The sequence below is a fragment of the Orussus abietinus genome, unplaced genomic scaffold, assembly GCF_000612105.2.
Source record: "Orussus abietinus isolate OABI.00-Male unplaced genomic scaffold, Oabi_2.0 scaffold525, whole genome shotgun sequence".
NCBI lineage: Eukaryota > Metazoa > Arthropoda > Insecta > Hymenoptera > Orussidae > Orussus > Orussus abietinus.
The window spans coordinates 8,450-33,059 of record NW_019394667.1 but is presented as its reverse complement, the minus strand read 5'-3'; the positions used below and the strand labels follow the sequence as shown (position 1 = coordinate 33,059).

The window sequence follows — 24,610 nt, the reverse complement described above, 5'->3', positions numbered from 1 at the left end:
CCAGATTTAAACTCATGTGACTTTTTCTTATAGGGTTACATTACAGATCACTGTTATTCTGAAAATCCAACAACAGAAAAATTAATGAAAGCTATTAGAAAAACTGTAAATAGTATATCAGATGAAATATTAAGTAAAGTTTTGTATAGTTTTGAATTTGAAAAAGAATTGATTGTTGCTCGAGTGGTGATGGTGAACACTTCGAAAATATTTCTCATTAAATTTATCGATTTTAAAAATGTAAAATAAATGTATTAAAATATTGTTAATCATAATAAATTTATGCATGAAAAAAAACCTCGAAGCGGGACCTCGCACAGTCAACAACTGCGGAAGATAGCTCGAGTTCTGCCACGTCGACCGCCTCCGAACTGCCAAGCTTTCGCAGTTGCGATATCATATTTGCAGCACGAATAAGTGCAACAAGAACCCATTCATCGAAAAATACTACAAAATCTAAAACCCTACGCGAGCGGATGCCGAAGCTAGATAATATAAAGTAAGTAGCCTCCAACACCAGTATAGCAATGCACCAGGAACAAAATAAAACAATCAAATTCACTCAGAAATCGAGTATAAGTTCGACAATAGGCGAATAACAGGATTCCGAAATACTACGAACCTGAGTCAACCCGTTCCCACTCACACCTTGGTGTGGGTGAAAACGGGTTGACTCAAAAATCCTTTTTACCCGGATTCGAGGATCAACATCTGGCATACTCTTGAGTGATAAACCATCAGTTTGAGAATTCACTTCCTATCCAAACGAAAATCCGTTTTAGAAAAGTGAAGACGATTCGTCGGTTGTAGTTAACTAGGGAATCATGACACATTCGAGATATCGAGACTCGAATTCGACTCGGAATTTCGACCCCGATCAGCTGAGCGACCGAAGCCGAGACTCACGCAAGAGGCCTCCATTGTGCATCCATTGCCTGCGCGACACGAACCATCGCGATCCTTCATTCGCATGCCTGCCCCTCTCTTACTCGGATCTTCGCACCTCGGAATGCGGCACTTTAATATTCCTGGACCATTCTGACGCAGCTCGAACCCCTGACAGCATGGAAAAGACAGTGCATTTTGCACGGTCTAGACCGTACCATTACAGTACTAAAAGGACTGCATCTCGTTTTCTACGGTTAAATGACAGCAAAATATCATTTACTATTGATGGATGGTCCGCATGTAGCAGGAAGGGTTCCTATGGAATTACTGCGCATTGTATTAATGCAGAGTGGATGCTGTAGTCCGTTTTATTAGATTTTGTCCCCGTGGAAGGAAAGCACTTCGGAGAAGCCATGACAGGTTTATTGTACAAAGTTTTGAAAGATCACGGCATTACTGACAAAATTCAGGGCATTACCATCGATAACATGGCTTCAAATTTTACGTTCATGCGTAATGTATAACAGTATGTTACCGATTTCGACAATGAAAACCAACATTTTGTCTGTTTTGCGCACATTTTAAACCTTGCTGTTCAGGACTTTTTAAAACTTTTAAAAATTGACATTCGAGAAAGTAAAGAAGAATTCAAAGCAGAGGATGATGACGCGCCTGACGAAAGAGTTACAGCAGACTCTCCTGCAGGAAAAATCCTACGTGTTGTGAAAAAAATTAAAAAATCTGAGCAGTTGCAATTAAAATTTAAGACTCTGGGAAATGGTCAATGTGACTATGAAGATGCCGGTGATAGATGTATGTACTGGTTAGAATTCAACATTTGAAATGCTGAACTGAGCTGTTCAATTAAAATGCACAATACATTTTTTTGTGTCACAATATAAGTGACTTAAAATGTTATAGAATAAAAGATAACGATTTGGAGCAAGTTGGAAAATATTTGAAAGTTTGTAAAAAGTTATCAACAATGATTTCTGGAGAAAAGTATTGCACGCTCTATGGTTGTAGTAATTAGTATAAATTTGCTATTAGACAAACATGAAGCCCGGGCTAAAGAACTTGATGAAAAACCCGGCGGAGATAATACAGCCAAGCAAATGCTACTTTGTTCACAAGCTGCAAGGGATAAAATTCTAAAACATTAAAATGAAACAAATTGGATGTATTGCGTCATTACGATTCTAGGTCCCAAGCACAAAGTTGAAACTTTCAGTGCAACTTCATGGGGAGAAAACTTAAAAAAATAGAAGCAATTGCACAGTTTGAAATAATATTTGAAACGAAGTATAAACCTGTACTTTAAGTTTTCCGAAAACATAAACAGTTTGGATGTGTAGACATTTCAAACATATCAAATGTTGATGAATATGATCTAGATTTTAGTAGGCTATTTAAGGTGAAGTGAAACCCCCTTCAAATCAGTCGATTCTAATACAACACTTTTTTTTAAAGGTATTAGACCAAACTATCCGAAACTTTGACACATCATTCCTGATCATCTAAGAACTGTCCTGACACATTGAAAATTTGGATTTTTGGAAAAAATTTTTTAACTTAGCCCAGACCAGAACCAAAATGGCGTTGAGCTCTCATATTTCGATCAATATACAATTATTGAAGGCTCTTATATGAGAAACTAAAGGGTCAAGACAATTTTACGACAACTTAGAATTCTCTGGTAATCGATAAACTCGAATTTCAACGGGATAAAGGCAAAGACAGTGTTGTATGCGCTTCTATGCTAAAACGATGGGAATACGAGGTCCCGGAGTGAAAATTTAATTGACCTGGAAATCACAGATGGCGCAGGGTGTCCCTCTGCAGTCAATTAGGGCCCCAGAAAGCATGAACCCAGAGGATTCCTGGAGTTTTACTTCGATTTCTTGATATTTATTGTACGAAAACGACAGGTGGAGTATGCCATTTGGTACAATATCTAATATAATTCTATACAACTGTCAATATAAAAACGAACGTCGGCAACGTAGGCATTTAGAAAAATCTTCTTTATCAACGTAGATCAAGTTCCTCGACGTGTTTCACTTCACCTTAACAAATCAAATGGGCCTGCTGTTTGGAGAAGAGAGATTACGGATTATCTCGTAGAAAAGCGAGCCGAAGAAAACGAAGATGTTTTAGCTTGGTGGCAGAAACGTTCAAATATTCATTCCAATTTGTCACAGATAGCGAAGATTTTTTTCAGTACACCTGTTACTTCCGCACCCGTTGAAAAGTGGTTTTGAAAGACTGAAGACTTTAACTGTTTCCAGAATTAGAAACAGACTTAACGAAGCATCCACAAGAAGTTTAATGTGCTTAAAATCGTGGATGTCTAACTAAGAGTTCACGAATTAACAATGCATTTAAAAATATTGTTGGTGTCATTTCATTAGTTTCACAAAGAATTCTAGTTTTACTTGTATTTTTGATATTATATTATGGCATTGTTTAATTTATTTTTCAAATTTATTAATGCGCTAAAAATCCAGTGTCAAATTAAGTGAATAAAAGTTGTATTTTTATTTGATTACGAAGAAAGAAACAAGCTTATATAGTTACATTTTTTATTTTACGTTTCATATTTATGTTACATTATAAAAACACGTTCAAGACATTTATACAGTTTGTTTCTTCTTCTTATCGTTTTTATAAAAATCTATAACAATGCAATCTTTATTTTTTTAATTCAGTACATATCTAGTAATAATTATACCTAATAGTGGTTTTCAAATTTTCAGTATTTATGACCAACCAACATGCAGGTAGCTAATGTTTTCTAATATCTTGTGAATGTATGCATACATACATACATACTGTGACGTGGTGAAATTCCCCACACATCACAAGGGGTGTACACAAACCGAAGTGCGGAGGGGTCCCCTTGGTAATCGTTAGGCTAAGGGTTGATGTAAGAAAATATTTCGTAAAGTGGCGTTAAGGAAGTAGGTACGGAGACGCCGCGCAACCGCCGAGGAGCGCAGACGTTTAAAAGGTCCCGAGGAGACGCGAGAAGCGTCACGCGATTTGGAGGACCTGCTGCCATCGGCCGGTGGCCAACCTATTTAGTCGGCCCAGTAACCCACTTCGGCGGGTCCAGAGGGCAGGCCGACACCCGGTCCTAGGTTCGACAAGACCCGCTAGGACATCGAGGTGGGAGCGGAAGTACTGCCGACGAAATCGCCATTGCTAAGGGGACAGCAGAACCAGCAACTCTATCCCGTCCCGACGATAGCCGTATCGAGGGGCCCGTCCCGTCCTGAAGGGGGTCCTACCGCCGACGACCCGCTGCACCGCCGTCCGGCCGAGAGAGGCCCTGTCCCGGACCGACCGACGACCGGTGAGCCCGAACCTGCCCAGGGGGCCTTCTAAGTCGCGCCTTTTGTTGTTTATTTCGTCGATTCCGCCGCAAGCCAATTGTTCGATCGCCAGTCACCGCGCCGCGTGAATTTTGGATTGTGAGTAACTCCGACGCGGGGGGGTCGGGATTATTCCGTCGCGTTCTCTTTTACGGTCCGTCCTCCCGGTACCTTTCGCGTCACTAGTGGCCTTCAAACCGCCTCTACCGTGCCGCACAAAGGCGTGACGACTTCCACGGGACTGAGTAGCCGGTGATCAGGGCCGTTTCCCGTCCCGCGGCGTCGGCCTTGCCCTCGCCGGGATTCGCAGGCCGCGGCGCGCTTCTCGCGCCTGGCGCCCCAATAGAAATAAAAGCGGCCCTGTGAACGTCGGGCTAATTTCCTTCGGCCGACCCCGCAGAGTGACGCTCCATCTGCGGACCCCGATCTTTTCCTCCCGTTTACCAGCGCGCCCCAATTATAGAATAACGCGTTGCAACACACACATACACACAAAATCTTGTGATTGTACACGCACGCGCGTGGAAGTATTTATATGTGCCACACAATTCCATACATGTTTTCAAGAAATTCAAGATTTTCTCGAAAGCTTGTCAAGAAATCTTGATCTTGAAATATAAAATGTTCATTCGACTTGAAATCATTTCCGATGATTTTAACTTAAAATTTTCTTGAATCGAAGTCAAGATCAAGAAATTTCTTGAAAACAATGAATCCCTAGTCGCTTAGGTCGTTTTGGGGCTAAGTAGCCGGATTCCGATTTTTCTCGCGGTTTTCCGGGAGCCGAGCTGAATGTCTTAGCCAGAAGAATCGACGGACTTGTGGTATGGTTCGACAGCATGCGGAGGCATACTTGGAGCATTAAATAAATTAAAACGAGCCGTTCCTCGTATTCGAATTCCATCGCCCGACCAAACTCGGAACTACCGCGGAAGAATTTCACGGAACACCTAATTTGCAGGGTGTGCAGTGCGTGACCCTAAGTCCCGTCGCAGTTTATGCAAAGTAATCGAAAACTTCTAATATTTCTGGTATTATAAAGTATTGTTCTGTACCCGTTCAATTAAAATTGTAAAAAAAAAAAGGTCGAAACAACGCCGGGATTAACTAGTACTATATATATTGTTTCACGTTCCCAAAACAATTATATACGGTTGTTGTACTGAATGAAAAAACGTGAGAAAGTTTCTAAGTTAATGTTCTACATTTGTTGCGATATAAAATGCTTAATGGAGGATAATATAAATTTTTGGTAAAAGAATATTTAAATTGACCCGCTGTGGACTGGTGTAAATATAAGGAACAGGTAACTTACTGGTCTCCTACAATTCGTAAACTACAATGTTTGCAAACAATTCGAGACCATCTTTTTTTTTAAATCTATCAAATTTTTAAATATTTGTTTACTTTAAATATCTCCGTATTTTTGCCGAATACAAATTCAACTGCGAAAAGCGATGAAATACATAACATTGTAAATGTAATTCTTACCAGCGTGTACCAAGAAAAGATCCTTGAGTAATCCAAGTTCCTTGGTCAGCATTTTAATTTTTTCTTCTAGTAATTCATTTTCTGACTTTAACTGCCCGACTCGTTCCAATGTTTGCTGCGTACGTAATTTACTTTTTACTCTGGATCGTTTTACTGCCTGCAGAAAGTATTAATGGTTAGAAAATGAAATTTAATAAGATATGTTAAGTCCTGATTAATTTTAATACATAAGTAAATTATAATTACGAAAGAAACGACTATGAAATGCGAATCCTGCAGCGTGCGAAAATAGGGTGCAGAGCTGGCATTCCAGGGAACGCGCGGGCTCGCGGGGCCCTCGACCTCTGCCATTGCGGCAAGTCTCCGCGCCCGAAACCCCGAATCAGCACCGGGTTCAGAGAACGGGAGTCGCTGGCGAGCTCTCGGAATCCGAAGACGCGGCAGAATGTAAATCCCACCTTTGCGGGGCCCTAAGTCGCTACTCCTAAGCCGGGAAGCGCTGGAAAACCTGCAGTTCGGTAGAACGCTCATTACTGTTTTAAAATTCAAAAGACTCACATCGAAAAAGATACGAGATCAAATCGTTCAGGAGGAAATAATCAGTGCTGTTACGTAGGCACCACCCATTACGAAATAGTCATAAACTGGTAACCCGAAAGGTAGCCATGGAATTCCACAAAACTAGCACGCGATTTACCAGTAAGATTGCGAAAGGAAGTCCTGAGTCCGCCAGATAGAAATTGCGCCACCAACCCAAGTAGACCAGGTCGCGATCAACCGGCCCGAAGCGCATCCTGATAACTCTGCAGCACATTGAACACCCTTGAAATCATCGCCCTCATCCAGATCATAGGAACCCCCACCAACCAAAACGCCATCAAAAATTCACCGATAAAAACCATCAACCGTTTTGATGAACTTTTACCTAATTGCAACGACTTCTTACTGATAATCATCGACCTCGAGTTTGGACTCTGTGGTTCTCGGCTCTCAGTTCTTAGCGAGTCTAAGACCGAAACCATCGAACTCGGAGAATCACCTGCACCTCGTGCTACAGTTGTGCTGCTCGGTACTCCGACGATCCAAGGGCATTAAGCTAGGAAGAGACGGCGGCACCACTACATCCGTAGGACGGGAGGCTTGTAGGAGACCTCCACTGCTAGGGCATGTCGCGAGCGGAAAGTGTTCACGCACAATCATCCGGCAGGTCGATCCAAGGACGTCACCGAACTTGGCCGCTGATTAAGCCAGGTACAAGCCCTTTCGCAAGCTCGGGTCACTTTCATATTTGACCTTAACTTCATCTTCCATTCCGATTAGACCTTCTTTACATTTACTAATTCCCTACCTATCTTCGGATAATCGGATAGAATAAGACCCTTTTGTACCTTCGTTCACAGTTGACACCCAAATCTCAGTGTTTTGACTCCTATTATACTCACGCGTAGCTCGTAATAGAAATAACGAGAAACTCTGCGTCAGCACTCCAGGCATCCAGTGACCTACCGTCACTGACCGCCTTATCGCGACACCCGAACCGCCGCAACGCAGAACTAAGACGAAATCGAGAAATTTAGGTTAAAGGGCCCAGATGGATCCCTACGATTTATAATAACCCTCTTTGACAGTAGACAAATACAGCTACTCTTGTCAACCTGTTAATAATCTCCATTCATTGAGCCCCTCTTTAGGTTATCACCCTTCACAGATCCTACCAGAGGATTTGGTCTAGCCGCTCGGACCATCTCCTCAATTCAATATCTAAAATCGTTACGCAGACGTTTCAGATAAAAGAACACCTGAATTCCCTCGGCCTCGATTCCCTCCGGCGGTCACGTAACACGTATATTAACAGAGGCATTTTCTGGTTAACTTCGATGAATATAAAGTGGCTTCATACTTGAAGCCTCTGTGAATTTGTCATCACTATGGATCTGATGGACTTGCATATTCAGGTATTCTTTCATTATATAACTCATCACAAATTACAAAAACATGTAAAACTACCACAAAACCACCTTGGATGTAAAAAAAAAAAAACTTATACCAAATACATCTCATTGGAAAAAATCACTTTGCAAAGTAGCATCTATATAGTGGCGACTAATCGCACAAAAACAATGAAATCAGTTACTTTGTCTAAAAATGTGCACTAACTGTTATATGCAAGATAAAATTGTATAAGAACATATCCATAAAGTAATAATTAAGCGCACAGTAGTAATGAATTGCCAAACACTTACACTATGTTACATTTACAATAATATGTTTTATAAATAAAAACACAATATTTGGCGAGCCTCATCAGTTATCCGTTTCGCAATACTTAAGGCTGGATTTTGCGGAACAGCTAAATTCAACGGAAAAGAAATGCCTCAAGAACTAAAATCTACCCAACTAAAAAAAGGAGAAGCTGTTACTTTTGCAACAGAAAATACCAGGTGTATAAGCTTAAATCCGCTGTTTGCTCATAGATTGCGTTAGTGAGGATATTAAGTTACTATGGACAAGCCACACTTTTTTTTGGTAGGAGTTTGACATCTGTCAACAATAATCAGTGCACATCATCAGCAATTTCATACAACAACATACATTTTTCCTTTGGTAATCATATCTAGTGTTTTACCAGAAAAAGAGCATATGCGGGAAGCTCTGCTTTTCTGCTTCAATTTGAAGAAATCGGCCGCCGAATCGCATCGAATGCTTGTGGACGCATATGGCGACAGAGCTTTATCGGAAACAACGTGCAGAGATTGGCTTCGTCGGTTCAAAGACGGCAATTCTAATCTGAGAAACAAGAAGCGTGAAAATCGGCCCAGGAAGGTTGAGGGCCATCAATTGCAGGCTTTTTTGGAAGAGGACGATACCCCATCGCAAAAAAAAAGGCTTGTCGAGCAATTGGATGTTACTCAATCAGCCATTTCCATGCGCCTACGTGCCATGGGAAAGGTTCAAAAGATCGGAAAATGGGTGCCACATGAATTGACCGATAGGCAGATAGAGCGACGCCAAAACACATGCGATATCTTGCTCGCCAGACAAAAAAGAAAGTCGTTCCTACATCGGAATGCGACTGGCGATGAAAAGTGGATATTTTTCGAGAATCCTAAACGCAAGAAATCGTGGGTTGATCCCGGCCAACCATCAAAATCGTCTGCAAGACCAAATCGCTTAGGACGGACGACGATGCCGTGCGTTTGGTGGGATTAGCCAGGGTATCGTCTACTATGAGCTGTTAAAACGTGGTGAAACTGTCAATGCCCACCGCTACTACCAAGAACTGATCAAATTGCAACGTGCTATGCGTGAAAAAAAGCCGGATTATCAGAAATGGCATGACAAGTTGATTTTCCACCACGACAACGCACTATCGCACACATTAAAAATGGTCCGAAACTACTTGGAGGCCCTCAACTGGGAGGTGTTACCCCATACCGCTTATTCACCAAACTTGGCCCCTTCCAACTACCACCCGTTTTCGTCGATGGCCCTCGCGCTCGTTGAGCAACACTTCGATTCTTACGAAGACATCTGACAATGGCTTGATGAGTGGTTTGCCTCGAAAGAGAAGGAATTTTTTTGGTGCGGTATCCACAAATTGCCCGAGAGATGGGACAAATGTGTAGCTAGCGAGGGCCAGTACTTTGAATAAATTCTTTTTTCGCTTTCTATGAAAAAAACATTTTTCGGACTAAAAAACAGCGGATTTATGCTTATGCACTTGGTAAATGTCGGTAACGTAGTGTGTAAGCTTGTGCTACCATTTGAGTATCTAAAATGGCGTTACTGCCAGAGGGGGGACCCTCACGATATCCGAATCCACTCCTATACCGGTGAGCCCATAAATTCTGGTCAAATCGCTACATTCGTAGAAAAGACAAAAATCAACCTCCCTCTCCTGAGGACACTTCTCCCAAAATTTTTCCCTCCGACCTCATCCCTCCAATAGGAGACTTCCCAAATCCCACTCATCCGCCGAAGACCCATTTTCCCATTTGTTTTCTCCAATGAGAGATTTTTGCAAACCCCACTACAACTCATTTCCCCAATTAAAAAAGATTTTTCCAAACCCCACTGGCACTCAGTTCTCCAATAAGAGATTCTGTCCAAACCCCACCATCAGGGATCAAATAGATTTTCTTACCACCACCAAAATTTTGGGACTCAAACGTCGGGGGTGGAAACCCTTTATAAGTTAGAACATAAGCAGCGAGCGACACTTCTTATTCGGAGTTCTTATTGACTCATTCAAAGATTTCCGGCTTATCCAAAGATTCACATAAACACTCTCTTACTTACTCGTATATTTTTCGAGACTCTTTTTTGAAACTTCGAGTCTGTTTTATCCATCCTCGACGCGAGTACTCAAGCCCGAAATTCTAAGACACTCTGCGGAACTTCAACTCTCGGCGCGCTCAATATCGAAGAGAGCCGACGTAAGCCCCTCGATCGAAAAATCCTTAGCCACTACCTTCATTCATGGATTACCCAGAGACATCACCCCCTACATAACCCCTCACCATCCTGACACCCGCGAGAAGGTACTTGATCTCCTCCTCGAATTCGAGAAAATAGAAAGGAGTAGGAGAGATCAGTCAGAATCTCCAGGACGATACAGTGGCCGGCGTGACGATTACGAAGCCCGTTCTCTAAATTATCGAAGCCCCCATAGGAATTCTAGGTACGAACAATTTAATAGAAACAACCAGAGGTTCATCTCATACCCCCAGATCCCTCGACCTCAGGATGGGTCCCGAGAGCGAGACCCCGAAGAACCCGCACGCTATCACAGATCCTATAGCCCGCGACCGGACACTCGAGAAGTATTCGTCAGCACCACGAGCCCGCCATTACCTACATTGGCCCCGAAAGTAAGCCACGACACTAACCTCGCGCACACACTTGCAGAATTAACCAATCAATTAAAGCTTTTACTCCCCGCGATCACACAGCCCACCAACAGATCAGACCAATATTCGTACACCCGTTATGACCCCGGAAGAAGACACAATATGAACACTTCCAGGAGTCCTACTCCGGACCCGCGAGGACTCAGTTCCAAAAGATATTGTCCGGGATGCCGAAAACCCGAACACTACGGCACATGTGGCGCCCCCGCAGATTTTCGCGAACGATCTGCATCACCTCGAGGAGTATTACGAAAAGGTACTCCTCCCCGCAGATCAAATGATCCACCCGGGAATTTAAACTCCGAGCGCGCTCGCCGAGTTACCGACGAGGCGAACGCACCCCGACAGGATCGCCCCCGCGTGACCTTCGAAAGGTAGAACCCACATTTGGATGTACTATCACGAAAGCACCGGCACCTAAGCTTACAATCCAAGCTCCCGCGTTGAAAAATGGAGAAGGAACCTTCATAGTTGATAGTGGCTGCTCCATAAATATGATTCACCTTAATGCACAAGGCCCCTCTACACCCATCACATCCCAAGAAAAACTCCAAATCAGAGGAATAACCGGTCACATAGCCGCAGCCCTGGGCACCACCACAATCTCCCTCAGAAATACCCGAGTCACCTCCTATGACGTGGAACAAACCATGTTACCCTGCGACGGAATCATCGGAAATGCCTTTCTCACATAAGAAAAAGCCGAAATTTTCTGCAACGTGAATACCGTCGTTACTGCACGTGAACCCATTAAACCTCTACCCTTTCAGAATATACACGAGTTCGACCAGCTACAGAATGATTTCGTCAAAATTAAGGATAACCTCCGATCCAGAACCAGACAACAAATAAAGATACCAATTAGGAACCCTGAAGTATAAGAAGGATATTTGCCCCAATTGCCAGCCCCGGAAGGCATATATATAGGCGAGGCAGTAGTAACAATATCTGACGGATATTGCTATGTACTTGCCACTAATACCACGGAAAATGACGTGGACATCGAAATAAATCCACAATATGTAACCCCATGTGACTTCTTGGATTCTTCTGAGGAAGAACTCGAAATCAGCACGGAGCAACAACCAATTGAGGATCCTAACTCGCGAATAAGAGAAATTAGTAAAGTCTTGAAATTAGATCACATGAATTCTGTCGAAAAAAACCACGTCTGGATAATAATTACCAACTTCCCAAATTGTTTTCTTCTGCCCGGCGATAGATTAGGAATGTCGAACACACTCACCCACTCCATGCCTACGACAGACAACATCCCGGTTCACACTAAACAATATTGATATCCACCCATCCATCAAGAGGAAATCAAACGCCAAATAAATAACCTACTTAAAGACGATATAATTCAGCCTTCTAGTTCCCCATATAATTCACCTCTTTGGATAGTTCCGAAAAAATCTAACTCAAAAGGCCATAAGCGATGGCGCATGGATATTGACTTCCGAGCCCTTAACGAAAAAACCGTCGGTGATAGTTACCCCCTTCCCTGCATCACAGAAATTTTAGACCGTCTAGGAGGAGCGAAATATTTTTCCGTTTTTGACCTAGCCAGCGGATTCCACCAAATTGGAATGGACCTAAATGATAGAGCAAAAACGGCTTTCAATACCCCCAATGGACACTATGAATACATGCGAATGCCCTTTGGTCTCAAAAACACACCCGCGACATTTCAAAAGCTTATGGACCAAGTTCTCACAGGTCTCCAAGGAGCAGAACTATTCATCTATCTAGACGACATAGTTATATATGCGTCATCCCTTCAGGAACATGAAACAAAAATTCGGAATTTATTACGAAGACTAGAACAGCACGGTCTCACCCTTCAACCAGATAAATGCGAATTCTTAAGAAAGGAAGTCACTTACTTGGGTCACATTATCACCTCGGAAGGCGTACGGCCCGACCCTTCAAAATTAAAGGCAGTCAGAAATTTCCCAGTACCCAAAAATGCAAAAAATATTAAACAATTCCTCGGACTAGCAGGATACTATAGATTTATTCCCGATTTTTCAAAAACCGCCAAACCAATGACCGAGCTCTTAAAGAAAGAAGTCCCCTTTATCTGGGAGAAACCCCAACAGGAAAGTTTCGAGATTTTTAAAGAGAAACTTTGTAGTGAACCCATTCTGCAATTTCCAAATTTCAGTGAACCCTTTATAGTCACCACCGACGCTTCAGATTACTCCGTCGGCGCGATTCTAAGTTAAGGAAAGATCAGACAGGATCTTCCGATTGCATACGCCTCCAGAACTCTAAACTCAACAGAAATAAATTATTCCACCACTGAAACAGAATGTTTTGCCATAATATATGCAGTAGCATACTTTCGCCCCTACTTAAATGGACGAAAATTCGTTTTGGTCACCGACCACCGACCCCTCATTTGGTTACACTCCGTAAAAGATCCTAGTTCGCGATTAATGCGTTGGAGACTAAAACTGGCAGGCTTCAAATATTCTGTAATTTATAAACTCGGAAAAACAAATCTAAACGCAGACGCTCCATCTCGTAACCCCTAACTGTACACCCCGATAAGCCGAGCCCGGCAGCCGTCGCATACTGGTCTCGCAATAGTATTAGCGGTGAGCTCACGGACACGGAATCGAACCCAGAAGAACAGTCACAAAACTACCGAAATTACAAATTCAGGAAACGCAAAACCGTGAATTCTTTTCCCGTGCAACCCTACAATAAAGACCCTGAGTACAAACCTCCCCGGTATGCAATTGTTCAACATACCACACAGCAACCTACCCCTTCGCCATCCCGACCCAAGAGACGAATACCTCCCGTAGTATACAAAGAAACAAGCTCCAGCGCAATCGACACAGAGATCGAAGAAAATAATGACGAATCACGTCCAAATGGAAGCATGTTACCCTCCCTAGCTGTAGAGAACACCCTGGACGACCCTCCGGAAACAAATGAAGATAACCCAATCCTTTTCAAAAATCCTTCTGATCCCGATGACATATCAGAAGAATTAACGGAAACGCTAAAACGCCAACATACCGAGTTAAGTCTCCGGGAGTCCTCTATAACAAGTCTCGGTAGTCCGATCATCGAAAGCAGTCCCAATAACGAGACTTCCAATGAAGATTGCGACGCCCCACATATAAATCCGTTAGATCCCGAGCTACCCACTCGAGAATATGATGAATCCGGAATGGCCATCCCTACCCGGAAAAAACAGGAGGAAATAGAAACTGCAAAGGCCATCAAGGAATTAACATTAGATGAAGCAAAGGAAAAATTAAAAGAATATTCCGAATATTTACACACCTCCTGCTCGAAATTCTCAACTCCCACTGCATCAAATAGACGTACCATTATCTCAGGAAATATTCCCCAAATCATCAAAAGTCCACTTGAACCTTCGCACCAACCCCCATACGGAATCAAACCCCACAAGCTCAATCCACGCCTAGCCAACCGATCAAAACTCTTTCACTGAACGAAAGTACGGAATCTCCCTCACATAAAATTAAAGTCAGCCTTCCACCCCTTTCGCAGCTTGTTGACTCACCCAGCGACTCTTCAGTTGCAACTTCTTGCAAAATTTCTCTGAATAACCTTACACTTTTAGCTCAAGCAGATAATTATGCTCATTTCCTTCCGAGCGATGCACATTGCACCGACCCTGTTAAAAAAGCCCTTAAAGAAATCGAATACATTAACGAAGAACGGCTTCTCGAAGAAGGTTTGCAACCCGGCATAGTAATTATCAGCAGAAGAAACCCCTACAGAATTTTCACACTAATACACACATATAATTATGATGATCACCCCACCATTACCGATCTGGAAATCTCACTATCTCTCAAAAAGACAATGAAACGAACTGACATCACCTCGATTCGAATTCCACTAACAAACAACGGATTCGACCATATCCCTACAGAAATCTTTAGAAATGTTATAACTACCATCTTCAGAAACAGTCTAGTGAAAATTTCCCTCTGTACCGGAGCCATTGAAACACCCTCTCCTGAAATTCGAAACCAAATCATACAGGAAAATCATGACAGCCTTTTCGGTGGACACAAGGGCACCACAAAAACCTTCCATAGAATACGCTCACAATTTTATTGGCCAAATATGCACCGCGAAATTCAGGAATACCTCAAGACATGCCCTAGTTGTCAAAAACAAAAATTAGTCAATAAAAACACGAGAGCCCATGCTTATAACTGATACCCCCACAGAACCCTTTGAAAAAATATCCATGGACACCGTAGGACCCCTACCTGTGACCCCATCTGGAAACCGACACATTCTTACCATTCAGTATAACCTCACCAAATATTGCTTAGCAATAGCAATACCAAATTTAAGAGCCTCAACCATAGCCAATGCTTTTGCCCGGAATTTCATTACGCAATTTGGTACCCCCCGCGCTATTTTAACTAATAAAGGAACATCGTTCACCGGAAAATTATTCCAGGAACTAGCAAACATTTTCAAAATTCGAAGAATAACAACTTTCGGATACCGTCCACAAACAAATGGCGCCTTAGAAGGAAGCCACCACGTCCTCGCAGAATATCTAAAACACTAAAAGGAAAGTTATGCAGATTGGGACCTCATGTTACCATTTGCGATGTTTTCTTATAACACATCGATCCACGAGGCAACAAATTTCACCCCTCACGAATTAATTTACGGAAAGACAGCTCAAATGCCAACATCATATCCCTCCGAGCAGGAACTAAAAACCTATAATGATTACCTAACTGAACTAACACAACACCTAGAAAACACCCGCAGGATAGCCAGAGCAAATCTTAATATTTCCAAGGAAACCATATATAATAGAGAAATAAAACCAATCCAATTCAGAGTTGGATATCCGACCTATATCCTTAAGGAACCCCGGACACATAAATTCGACCCACTTTATGTAGGCCCTTGCGAAATAATTGAACTTTTAGAATTAAATAATGCCCTTATAAAAACGAACCAAGGGAAAATTATTACCAAGCATTTGGACAAATTAAAACCGGCCTTCCTGCATAATTCACAAATTCCTCCGAATCAGCACCCTTTGCGAAGGACCCCGATTACAAATTAACTCAGCAGAACACTCAACACTCATCCGTATACTCACCTCCACACAATAGACATAAGTGAATTTTCAGATTGACACGAACAACACTAACACAAACAAGGATGCACGTCTGAATACTACTCTTCACACTGGCCCACCTAGTCAAGGGACTCATCGAAAATTCTGGATACCAGACGACACCCATCCGAAAATCCCCAGGAATCTATTTTGAACAAATTCAAGAAATCCGGACATTTCATGTCCGGTGGCGTCTGGTCACCGCAATTGAAATTGACGCCCTTCTTGTAAAAAGGCTACAAATAGCTTCCTATATAAAGGAAGCCGGGGACCACCGCCGAAAGGCCAATGTCACCTTCTGTGAGGCCAGTGAATGGACTCTGCGTATCAACGCGTTCATGACTGATACGCAGAAATACGTAGATTTACTTAATAACCTGATCTCGGAAATGTCAACTCCGAACAGACGGTCCAAACGCGGAGCTCCGCTATCCTTTATTGGGACCATTAGCAAACCTCTATTCGGCACCCTCAATCTGAGGCCGCCGAATATTACAACCAGCAATTAAATCAGCTAGAAGCGGACAAAACCCCTCTCGCAGATCATAGAAAACCAAACCCATATCGTAAATTCCGAGTTCCAAAACATTCACCAACGGTTGGATAATTTAACATACGAGACCAATAGATATTTTGTAATCACGAAAGGAATACCGGGGGAACTAAGTCAACAAAGCCTCGAGAAACATTGAGAAGCATATAGAACTTCCGTATGGCGCTGGATAACTGCCCTAGGAAGTTTGGTCCAGGAGTACCGTTCCGGAATCTTGTTGATAACAGCCACAGTCCTCTTTGCCCGGCAAGGAATTTTACACCCCACAATCCTATCTCCAGAACTAACAAAATCAGTCAACTTAATACAAACAAGTTCACCCTTGCAATTTCCTCTATCAACCCAAGAACTCCTAGCAGGCTCCCTCAACCACATAGCAGAAATTCAAACCCAATACCAAAACAATCGATTAATCCTCATCTTAATCTTCCCCCTCCTCGACAGAGACCCATTTCACTTATACAAAACATATCCAATTCCCACTCAACAATCCTACGGAACAACGACCCCAATAGCAGCCTACGTTTTACCCAAAACACCCTATATAGCCCTTTCCGAAGATCAAACCTACTTCTTTGCACCAGAAGACCAATACATCCAACAATGCCTCCTTCACCATTCCCCTTCATAAAACCGAGTCATCCACGAGCTGTGAAGTTCAACTGTTGATCCAGCCGCAGGAAATGGATTGGAAGACCTGCAACCTTAGACTTACAACCCCTGGAGCCACGTACTGGCAAAAGCTGGTAACATCTAACAGCTGGCTCTACGCCGCCATTAAACCTGACACCCCAAGGATCCATTGCCAGAATAAAATCACAGGCATGGAAGAAATCAAAGGACAAGGGATCTTGCAACTGGCCCCCGGATGCAGGATGATCAGCCCAACCACACAGCTAATAGCAACCAGAGAAATGTCCACCAACACGTCCTATCACTACACGCCATCAATAGTGCTGAACCTCACATCGATTTCCGGACCAGTTGCCGAACCTCACCAAATAGCTATCAACCACTTAGCCAATGAACTTACCCTCGGCAGTACCAACTAAAATTGGGAGCACGGCAAGGACGGAATGGCTCTATCACGACTGGAAGCAGAAGCTCACAGCATCGAAACCCAACATCAAACTCAACTCCACCGCCAGCTCACAACCTACCTTCCGGTAGGAATTTCAATTTCCACGCTTTTTATCGTCCTCGCAGGACTCGCGTACCTGTTTTTACCGACGATGTCAGTTGCCAAGGTCACCGCGCCGTATGCCATCAATCACCGAGAGAACCCCTCGCGTTCACAAAAGGCATCTCTCCACGCAGTCATTTCATCTTGAACCCAATTCCTCTGTCAACACCTCCGACGAATAGTCATGGCCATCTTACCGATCAGTAACATAGACACGGCACTTTAGCTCACCCGTCTGGTTCTGTCAAACCCTGTGATACCCGATTAACCGTCTCAGATCACACTCATCCCCACAGAAATTAAAAGAGGAGAAATTCCCATTCTCGCAACATCTGGCACACTTACCATTAAAAACCCACACGGTTGATCGAGTAAAATAGCAGCTCTAGGTTAACACCCTTGAAAGCACCATCCGTCAGATGATGTTTCATCTAAGAGGGGAGATGTTACGTAGGCACCGTTTACGAAATAGTCATAACCCAGTAAACCAAAAGGTAGCCATGGAATTCGGTTAATTAGCACGCGATTTTGACATACGCTTGCGAAAGGAAGTCCTGAGTCGGCCTGACTAACAAGAAAGGTACCTGAGGTGTCCCCCTCCGATTTTGTTCATTTTTAAATATGTTATAGAGGACTAAAATCTAAGGGACCCGTTTTGTTTTTTATCGACGGATAAACACTTTTAGGGGGTGAAATCAGGCTTCAAAGTTGGCCGTGAAAGGGGGTGAGTTTGCTGTTTCATATAGAAGCACTCGATCGATTTTCATGGAACAACCGTCAAAATGTAGGGAATGAAGAATTATGAAACATACATTTGGAATTTTTCGAAAATATTCATTTTTAAGGGGTGAGCCACCCCTTTTAATACTTCTTTTACCCTTTACGCGAGCAGTAATTGCTCTATCCAAATGAAACTTGGTTAATTCATAGACCAGAACAATACAAAAAAAGCATATTTTGGTTTTTTTCGAAAAACGAATTCTAAGGGTTGTAACAACCCTTTAATAAAATGATGTATAATTTCGTTTTAAAACTAGCTTTGTACGACTTTCTTGGACTTAAAGGACTTTAATGATTAAAATTAATAAACGAATACGATCAGGTACCATCCGATACATTCGAAGGGTAAATTACCCCTTGGATTCAAAGGAATGTGATTCGTAGAATATAAGATAGTGGAGTTAGCTGTCCTCGCAACTAGTGCGTAGCCGAGCGGTAACGCCGCGCAAGCGAGCAGTATGCAGTGCCAGGTTTTCAAACACATCCCATTTTCGTTAGAAGAAAGAGAATTGACTAATATGTACAGGTTAGTTTTTATTATTGCGAGGTTATGTTACATTATTAAACATTGAAAACTGTTAAATAATTCATGTTTATATGACATCATAAGAAAATTATATTGTTGAACTTCTAATTACAGTACATGTAAATATGAATGTAATACATATTTAAAAAATATAGATAGACTCGAGTCCTTTTCTTTACTTTTAACGGATTTCCATCTTCCCGCTTTTCCTGCCTATAACCCAATACCTCTCAACAGTTTTCAATATACAAGATATGTACCATTATTTAGCAATATTACTAGACCGGAAGTGCTAGTGATCTTGTTCTTTCATATAGCGAATACGTAATTCGGCGAATAAACCCCCGTGAGATGACAGTGCGAGAAGTGAGCGCCTCGCCAAAAATACATAATAAACGCCCAGATGGTGGGTCAATTTGGGGGGCAGTGGTGGCTTCGCCGCTGTTTCCAGCGGCGCCCGCACCGCGGCGTCGCAATCACTGAGAAAGGCGGCTTCACCGCCAACTCTCGCGCCTTCCGCGAGGAGCGCTTAAGGCGTTAGTTAACCCTTTCGCTACTACGGGCGACTATAGTCGCTCTGCATAAAATGCCACTGACATACTACGGGCGACTACAGTTGCTCTTCATAAAATGCAATTGACATGACAGGCGACTTTAGACGCTCTGCATAAGATACCGTGTATTGGATATATGACTAGCGATTAAAGTTATTTCACATCGAGTATCTTTTCCTGGAATGTAACATCAGTATTTTCTTTTTATCATTTGTTTCTTACGAAATTCCTCAAGAATAACAATCACAGAAAAATGCCAAATCTGTTTGGAGACGCTTGTCCGAATGTTTGCATCGAACAAAGTTAGTGCTTATTGAAGATATATAATTTATTTTACTGAAGATATATAATTAATAAACCCCATACTTTATATGTGGTGTGACGTAGCAAAAATCGTTGCTCGTCACAAGGAATATTAAGACCGGAGCGGGGAGGAGTCCCTCTGGCAATTATATAATTATTATTGGTTTCCTAATAATGTAAAATTTGCGATAGGCTTCACGGTGCGCCAGGCGCACCGTGCACGCGGAAAGAATTTGCACAGGCTCACGGACAGCGCGCGGAGCCCCCGAATTCGGAGGTCCTGCTGCCATCAGTCGGCGGCCGCCCTAATTAGGCGGCCTAGTGACCTATTTAAACTAAGCGAGATGGCAGATCGGGGCCCTGTAAGAAGTTACACTAGGCCCACCAGGACACCGAAGCCGGAATGTAGGATCTTACGGCGCATGTGTCGGAATTATTCCGCCGAGTGTCCCGGCCTTAGCGGACATCTTACCGGTGAGCCCGAGCCTGCCCAGGGGGCCTCTTTGACCGCTATCTTTCCCGAACCGTGAGCCGATACCGCGCCGCGATCGCCGCCATTACGCGTCTAAACGGCCGAATGTAACTGGGAGGTCTTTATTTCCGTGCGTGCCTCCCGAATGTTTTGGGAGAACTTTCGCCTTTATCGAAGTACCGTTTCCGAGCCGCGGAAAGCGCGTCGGGTTTTTAATGTAATTTTCCGACGGGCGGAAACTCCCACCCGCTCGAATGTATCGCGCCCCGTACCGTCTTGTCGCGTATTTCCGTAATTGGATAGGAATTTCGTTTTAGGCTGCCAGTGAGCAGGTCGGAGTGAGTGGGAGATGTAGGGCCGTATCGCGGGCCGGCACCGAATCCCTTTTGCGCAATTACCGAAGGCACCGGGCTCTTATCGGGGTCCTGGGGGCACAGTAAAGGTCCGTCCGCTAGGGTGTTGTACCCTGTACGAATTCCCACCGGGGAGTTCGTTTCTGTAATCGCGCGCTCTAATTTTTTCCATTGGTCCCGTTAAGTTTCGATTTCCCCGTTTAAGTTTTTTCCGTATCAACTTGGCGTAACGTTCCGCCGATTTTGTAACACGCTACCGTGTAGGGCTCAGGCGAAATAAATCTCCCGAAGGGAGGATCTATCGCAGTTTTGTTTCTCGTTACTTTACCCTACCCTGATTATCGAATCCCGAATCAGACTTCTCCTCGCTCGCGCTTCCCGGAGTACGAACCCCCCAGCTCTGCCGTGCCGCGAAGGGCCTAAGGTCCTCGCGGGACTGGGTAGCCGGTCGGATACGCCCAGGGGAAGTTCCCGTCGTCGGACCAAGTCGGCGTGCTCGCGCTACCGGGTACCGGGATCCCGAGGTGCGCTTGCGCACCTGGCGCCCTAAATAAATCGGGCTCCCGGAAGGGCCGATGATCGGGCTCGACCCCTGTCTCGTACTATATCCCTGGACGTATGACTGTTTGCCGACTAGGGATAAGAAATTCCCATCGCAATATGTATAAGCCGACCCTTTTATATCACCTTAAGTCTTCTGTCAAATGTTGACTTGGAATCATCTTATTTCAATTGAACGGTTGTATCGCATTGGTTACTAACAGAAGAATTTAAAGATTCGTCTTCTATCGTTCCTGTACTGCCAAATACCTTTAAAACCTCATCACGAAGCCCATTTCGATTTTCATTAGTAATCGTGTATATATGTTTTTTGCTTAAATTCGGTCCCAGAGTTTCCATTTTCTTACAAATGGATTGATAAATTGCATCAGACGGTGGAAGAGGATGCCCCACATTGTCGACGGTGCAAACCCCGTCAAATCAACAACTGAGAAATACTTACGTTATTATGTAGGTGTATTACATACAAGAAGATGCCCGGAAAACAAACAAAGAGGCGAAAGATTTGTCTCTTTCGAAATACGACATTCAGAGAAGGCCGATAGATAGAACGGATTCAGAGTATTGATTGCTATCCAGATCAGCATTGTCGATCAGCATTTCACTGCCTTGTTTGTTTTTCGGCTCCGTTCTTGCATGCAATTCGCTTATACAATAACGTAGGTTTTATTCAGCTGTGGATTTGGTGGGTTTTGCACCGTCAACACAATATCGGATATCCTCTACCACCGTCTGAAGTAGTTTCTCGATCCATTTGTAACGAATTGGAAACTCTGAGATTGAGTATAAGCAAAAAAAAACATATATACACGTTTATTAATGAAAATCGAAATGACCTTCAGGATGAGGATTTAAGTTTTTTTAAAGAAGGGATAGAAAACGAATTATTAAATTCTTCCACGATGATAATATTCTATTGAAATACGATAGTCCATTTTACATTGGGGCGCTATAGTTTGTTACTGTTTTCGTTTATGTAAATACAATTTTTTCAACATGTGCGGGGTACCGATTTTCGGATGAACTATTCGAAACTATTGTACTAACGTATTTTCGAGCAGGAAACTCACCGAATATTTCTAAATTTATAGCTACGTTCGTGAGATGTGATGTGATGTGTAAAGTTAACGACTCATTTCTTCAAAGTACGATTTTTGGGGTAGTGAGCGGAACTATTTCTTAATCTTATTGGGAACTGTAGAAGCATCGTGAACATTGCTAGAACTGTTATTGAACAGTGAGACGCTAATCTATGAGACGCCAACTTCACAGGGGTCACGAAAACGAGATCATGTGACGTCATTGAACTGTGGCATTTTGCCTAATGAAGTATGTAAAATGGACGTTAGATTTAATCATTTCATGACATTATTAGGTTTATAAATGATCTCAAGTTGACGTGCAGACAAAGTGAATCTGTTTGCTAGGAATATTCCAATGTCCTTATGTAACCCATGCTAAGCGCTTAGCATTTTTGTGGCGAGTGCATACGTCCCAACTGTTTCGATAGTCACCTGTATGTTGTGACGTGGTAGGACTGCCGGCACAAATCGGGGCGGAACGGGAAGAGCAAGTACCAAATTATTCATTAATTCTCCTTCCAGCATCGGTCAGCGATGCTCGGGGCCTCCAGAAATAATCAGTAAGTGTAAGTAGCGGCGGATTGTTTAAGTAATCGGTCGGCCGGCAGACCTACCGCGCGCAGTCCCGTGTGGGCCTTCGGTTACCGTGTCGTGTCAAGGCGATTTTTGAGGAAGGCGCTCCCATTTATCAGGCAATTGGCGGCTTTCAGCGGAGCGTTGATCTTTAATCGGCGCGCCGCGAGACCCTTCTCGACATCTAGCGTGGGCCTAGTTAATTGCCTATCGCCTATGCGATCTCGCAGTCGCCGGAGGAATTCGGGAGAGGGTTTCCCGCAATTCGGGCGATCCTGCCGACCCTCGGAGCTTATTGTCCTGGATGCTCCGAGTGTCACCGGTGCTATTACGTCTTCCGTGTCCCGGGTAAAAAATTCCGTTGCCGAAGGGAAAGCCCTACCCCGTTGCCGCCCGTTCCTGAAAAATTGGGTGAGCAAACCCAAGCTGAAGTCAAATAGAATCCGTTTTGGCGATATTAATGTTCGATTTATTGCCGAAACCCTTCTCGACGCGTGCCACTCCCTCCATTTTCGATCTTACTGTGCGCCTCGCGACCGACGGCCGGTGAAGCGTGTCAGAATTGTATTAGTCCTGCAGTCCCGCGATACCGGAGACCTCCTCTGCGGGGAGGGTAGCTCTCGGACGTTACTGTTGTGACGTGTCAGTGATCCCGCGGCTTTGCGTGGTACTTGCCGCTCCCCGAGTCGAAGTTGACGGGCCGAGGACCGCACAGAGTCCAGCAGAGCGTGGTGCTCTGGAGGGTCTACGCCGCAACCAGTCCTCGTCGGGGCCACATGGCTCCCATTTCAAGTTCTTGTGCCGGCAGGATCCCGAAGTCTGTTATCGAGTGTCTCTGTTAGTTCTAATTATCGATTGTATCCGTTAGTTGGTGAATAAACAGCTACCGCGCCGTTTCCCGGAATTTGGTGTCCAGTTTTTCGGACGTTCCGACCACCCGGTCCATTTTGCTTTTAGCCCGGACGGCTAACCTCCCGCCTGTACCGTCCCGTGAAAAGTCAGGACGACTTTCGCGGGGCTGAATGGCCGGAGATCGGGCACTCTCGCGTTCCGCAGTGTAGATCCCGCCCCCTCGCCGGGAACCGCGTACCACGGCTCACTTCTCGCGCCCGACGCCCTGATAAAGTTAAAACGGCCCTGCGGCCGTAAAGCGACCTCCCGTCGACCGACCCCGCGGAGCGCCGGACGACCTAGCAGACCCCTATCCCCTCCCCACTTGGCAGATCGCAAACCTGAGGCAGGAAAACGCGTCGCAATGTATATCGAATTACAAGCAGAATAGATTCCAGAATCCATTCTAACCGAAAATTAGTTGTTTCTTCGCCAAGCCTTAAAGATATTCTTTTAATTTCTGTACTGAAACAGATGAACGATTCAACCCAATAAACGGTTATTCATTCTTAATTAAAATCAGTTCGCTTCATACAATTTGTACCCCCGAGAATTGTGCCTTGAAAATGCAGCCAGAATCTGTATAATAAACTTAATTTATTCTTGTATGACGATAAGCAAGTATAATTACCTGATTATTTCTATCGCGACGCCTCCTATAGTCTTCGTCGTCTTCTTCTTCCGAAAGCTGTATTTTCTTTTTATTTGCAGAATTGGAACTTTTATTTTTTGGTGCCATCTATGAACAAAGAAAACAAGTCTATATAAATGAATTAAGAATATACCCAGTAGTTCAAATGAAGTGCATTTTCGTCATACTATAAATGTTAACAAATTCGGTTATTTGCAGATTATGAAATGAATGCACGTTGGCTCCGTATTGCATTAGTAACAATAAGCAAGAAACTCGGTAGCGTTTTGTACCAAATACATTTTTGTGACAAAATCGATATGTTAATCAGTTTAGGGG

General features: G+C 43.6%; 1 protein-coding gene across 2 annotated transcripts in view; it reads right to left on the bottom strand.

Moving 5' to 3' along the window:
* LOC105703809 (CCAAT/enhancer-binding protein gamma) overlaps window positions 1–24,379 on the bottom strand; it is a gene marked incomplete at its 5' end in the record, with an annotated part of 30,109 nt that extends 5,730 nt beyond the window's left edge. For both annotated transcript variants that reach the window (XM_012432497.1, XM_012432498.2), the window contains 2 exon segments: window positions 5,754–5,910; window positions 24,272–24,379. In XM_012432497.1, the coding sequence (XP_012287920.1) occupies window positions 5,754–5,910; window positions 24,272–24,379 (265 nt within the window).
* Between the last annotated feature and the right edge of the window lie 231 nt (window positions 24,380–24,610).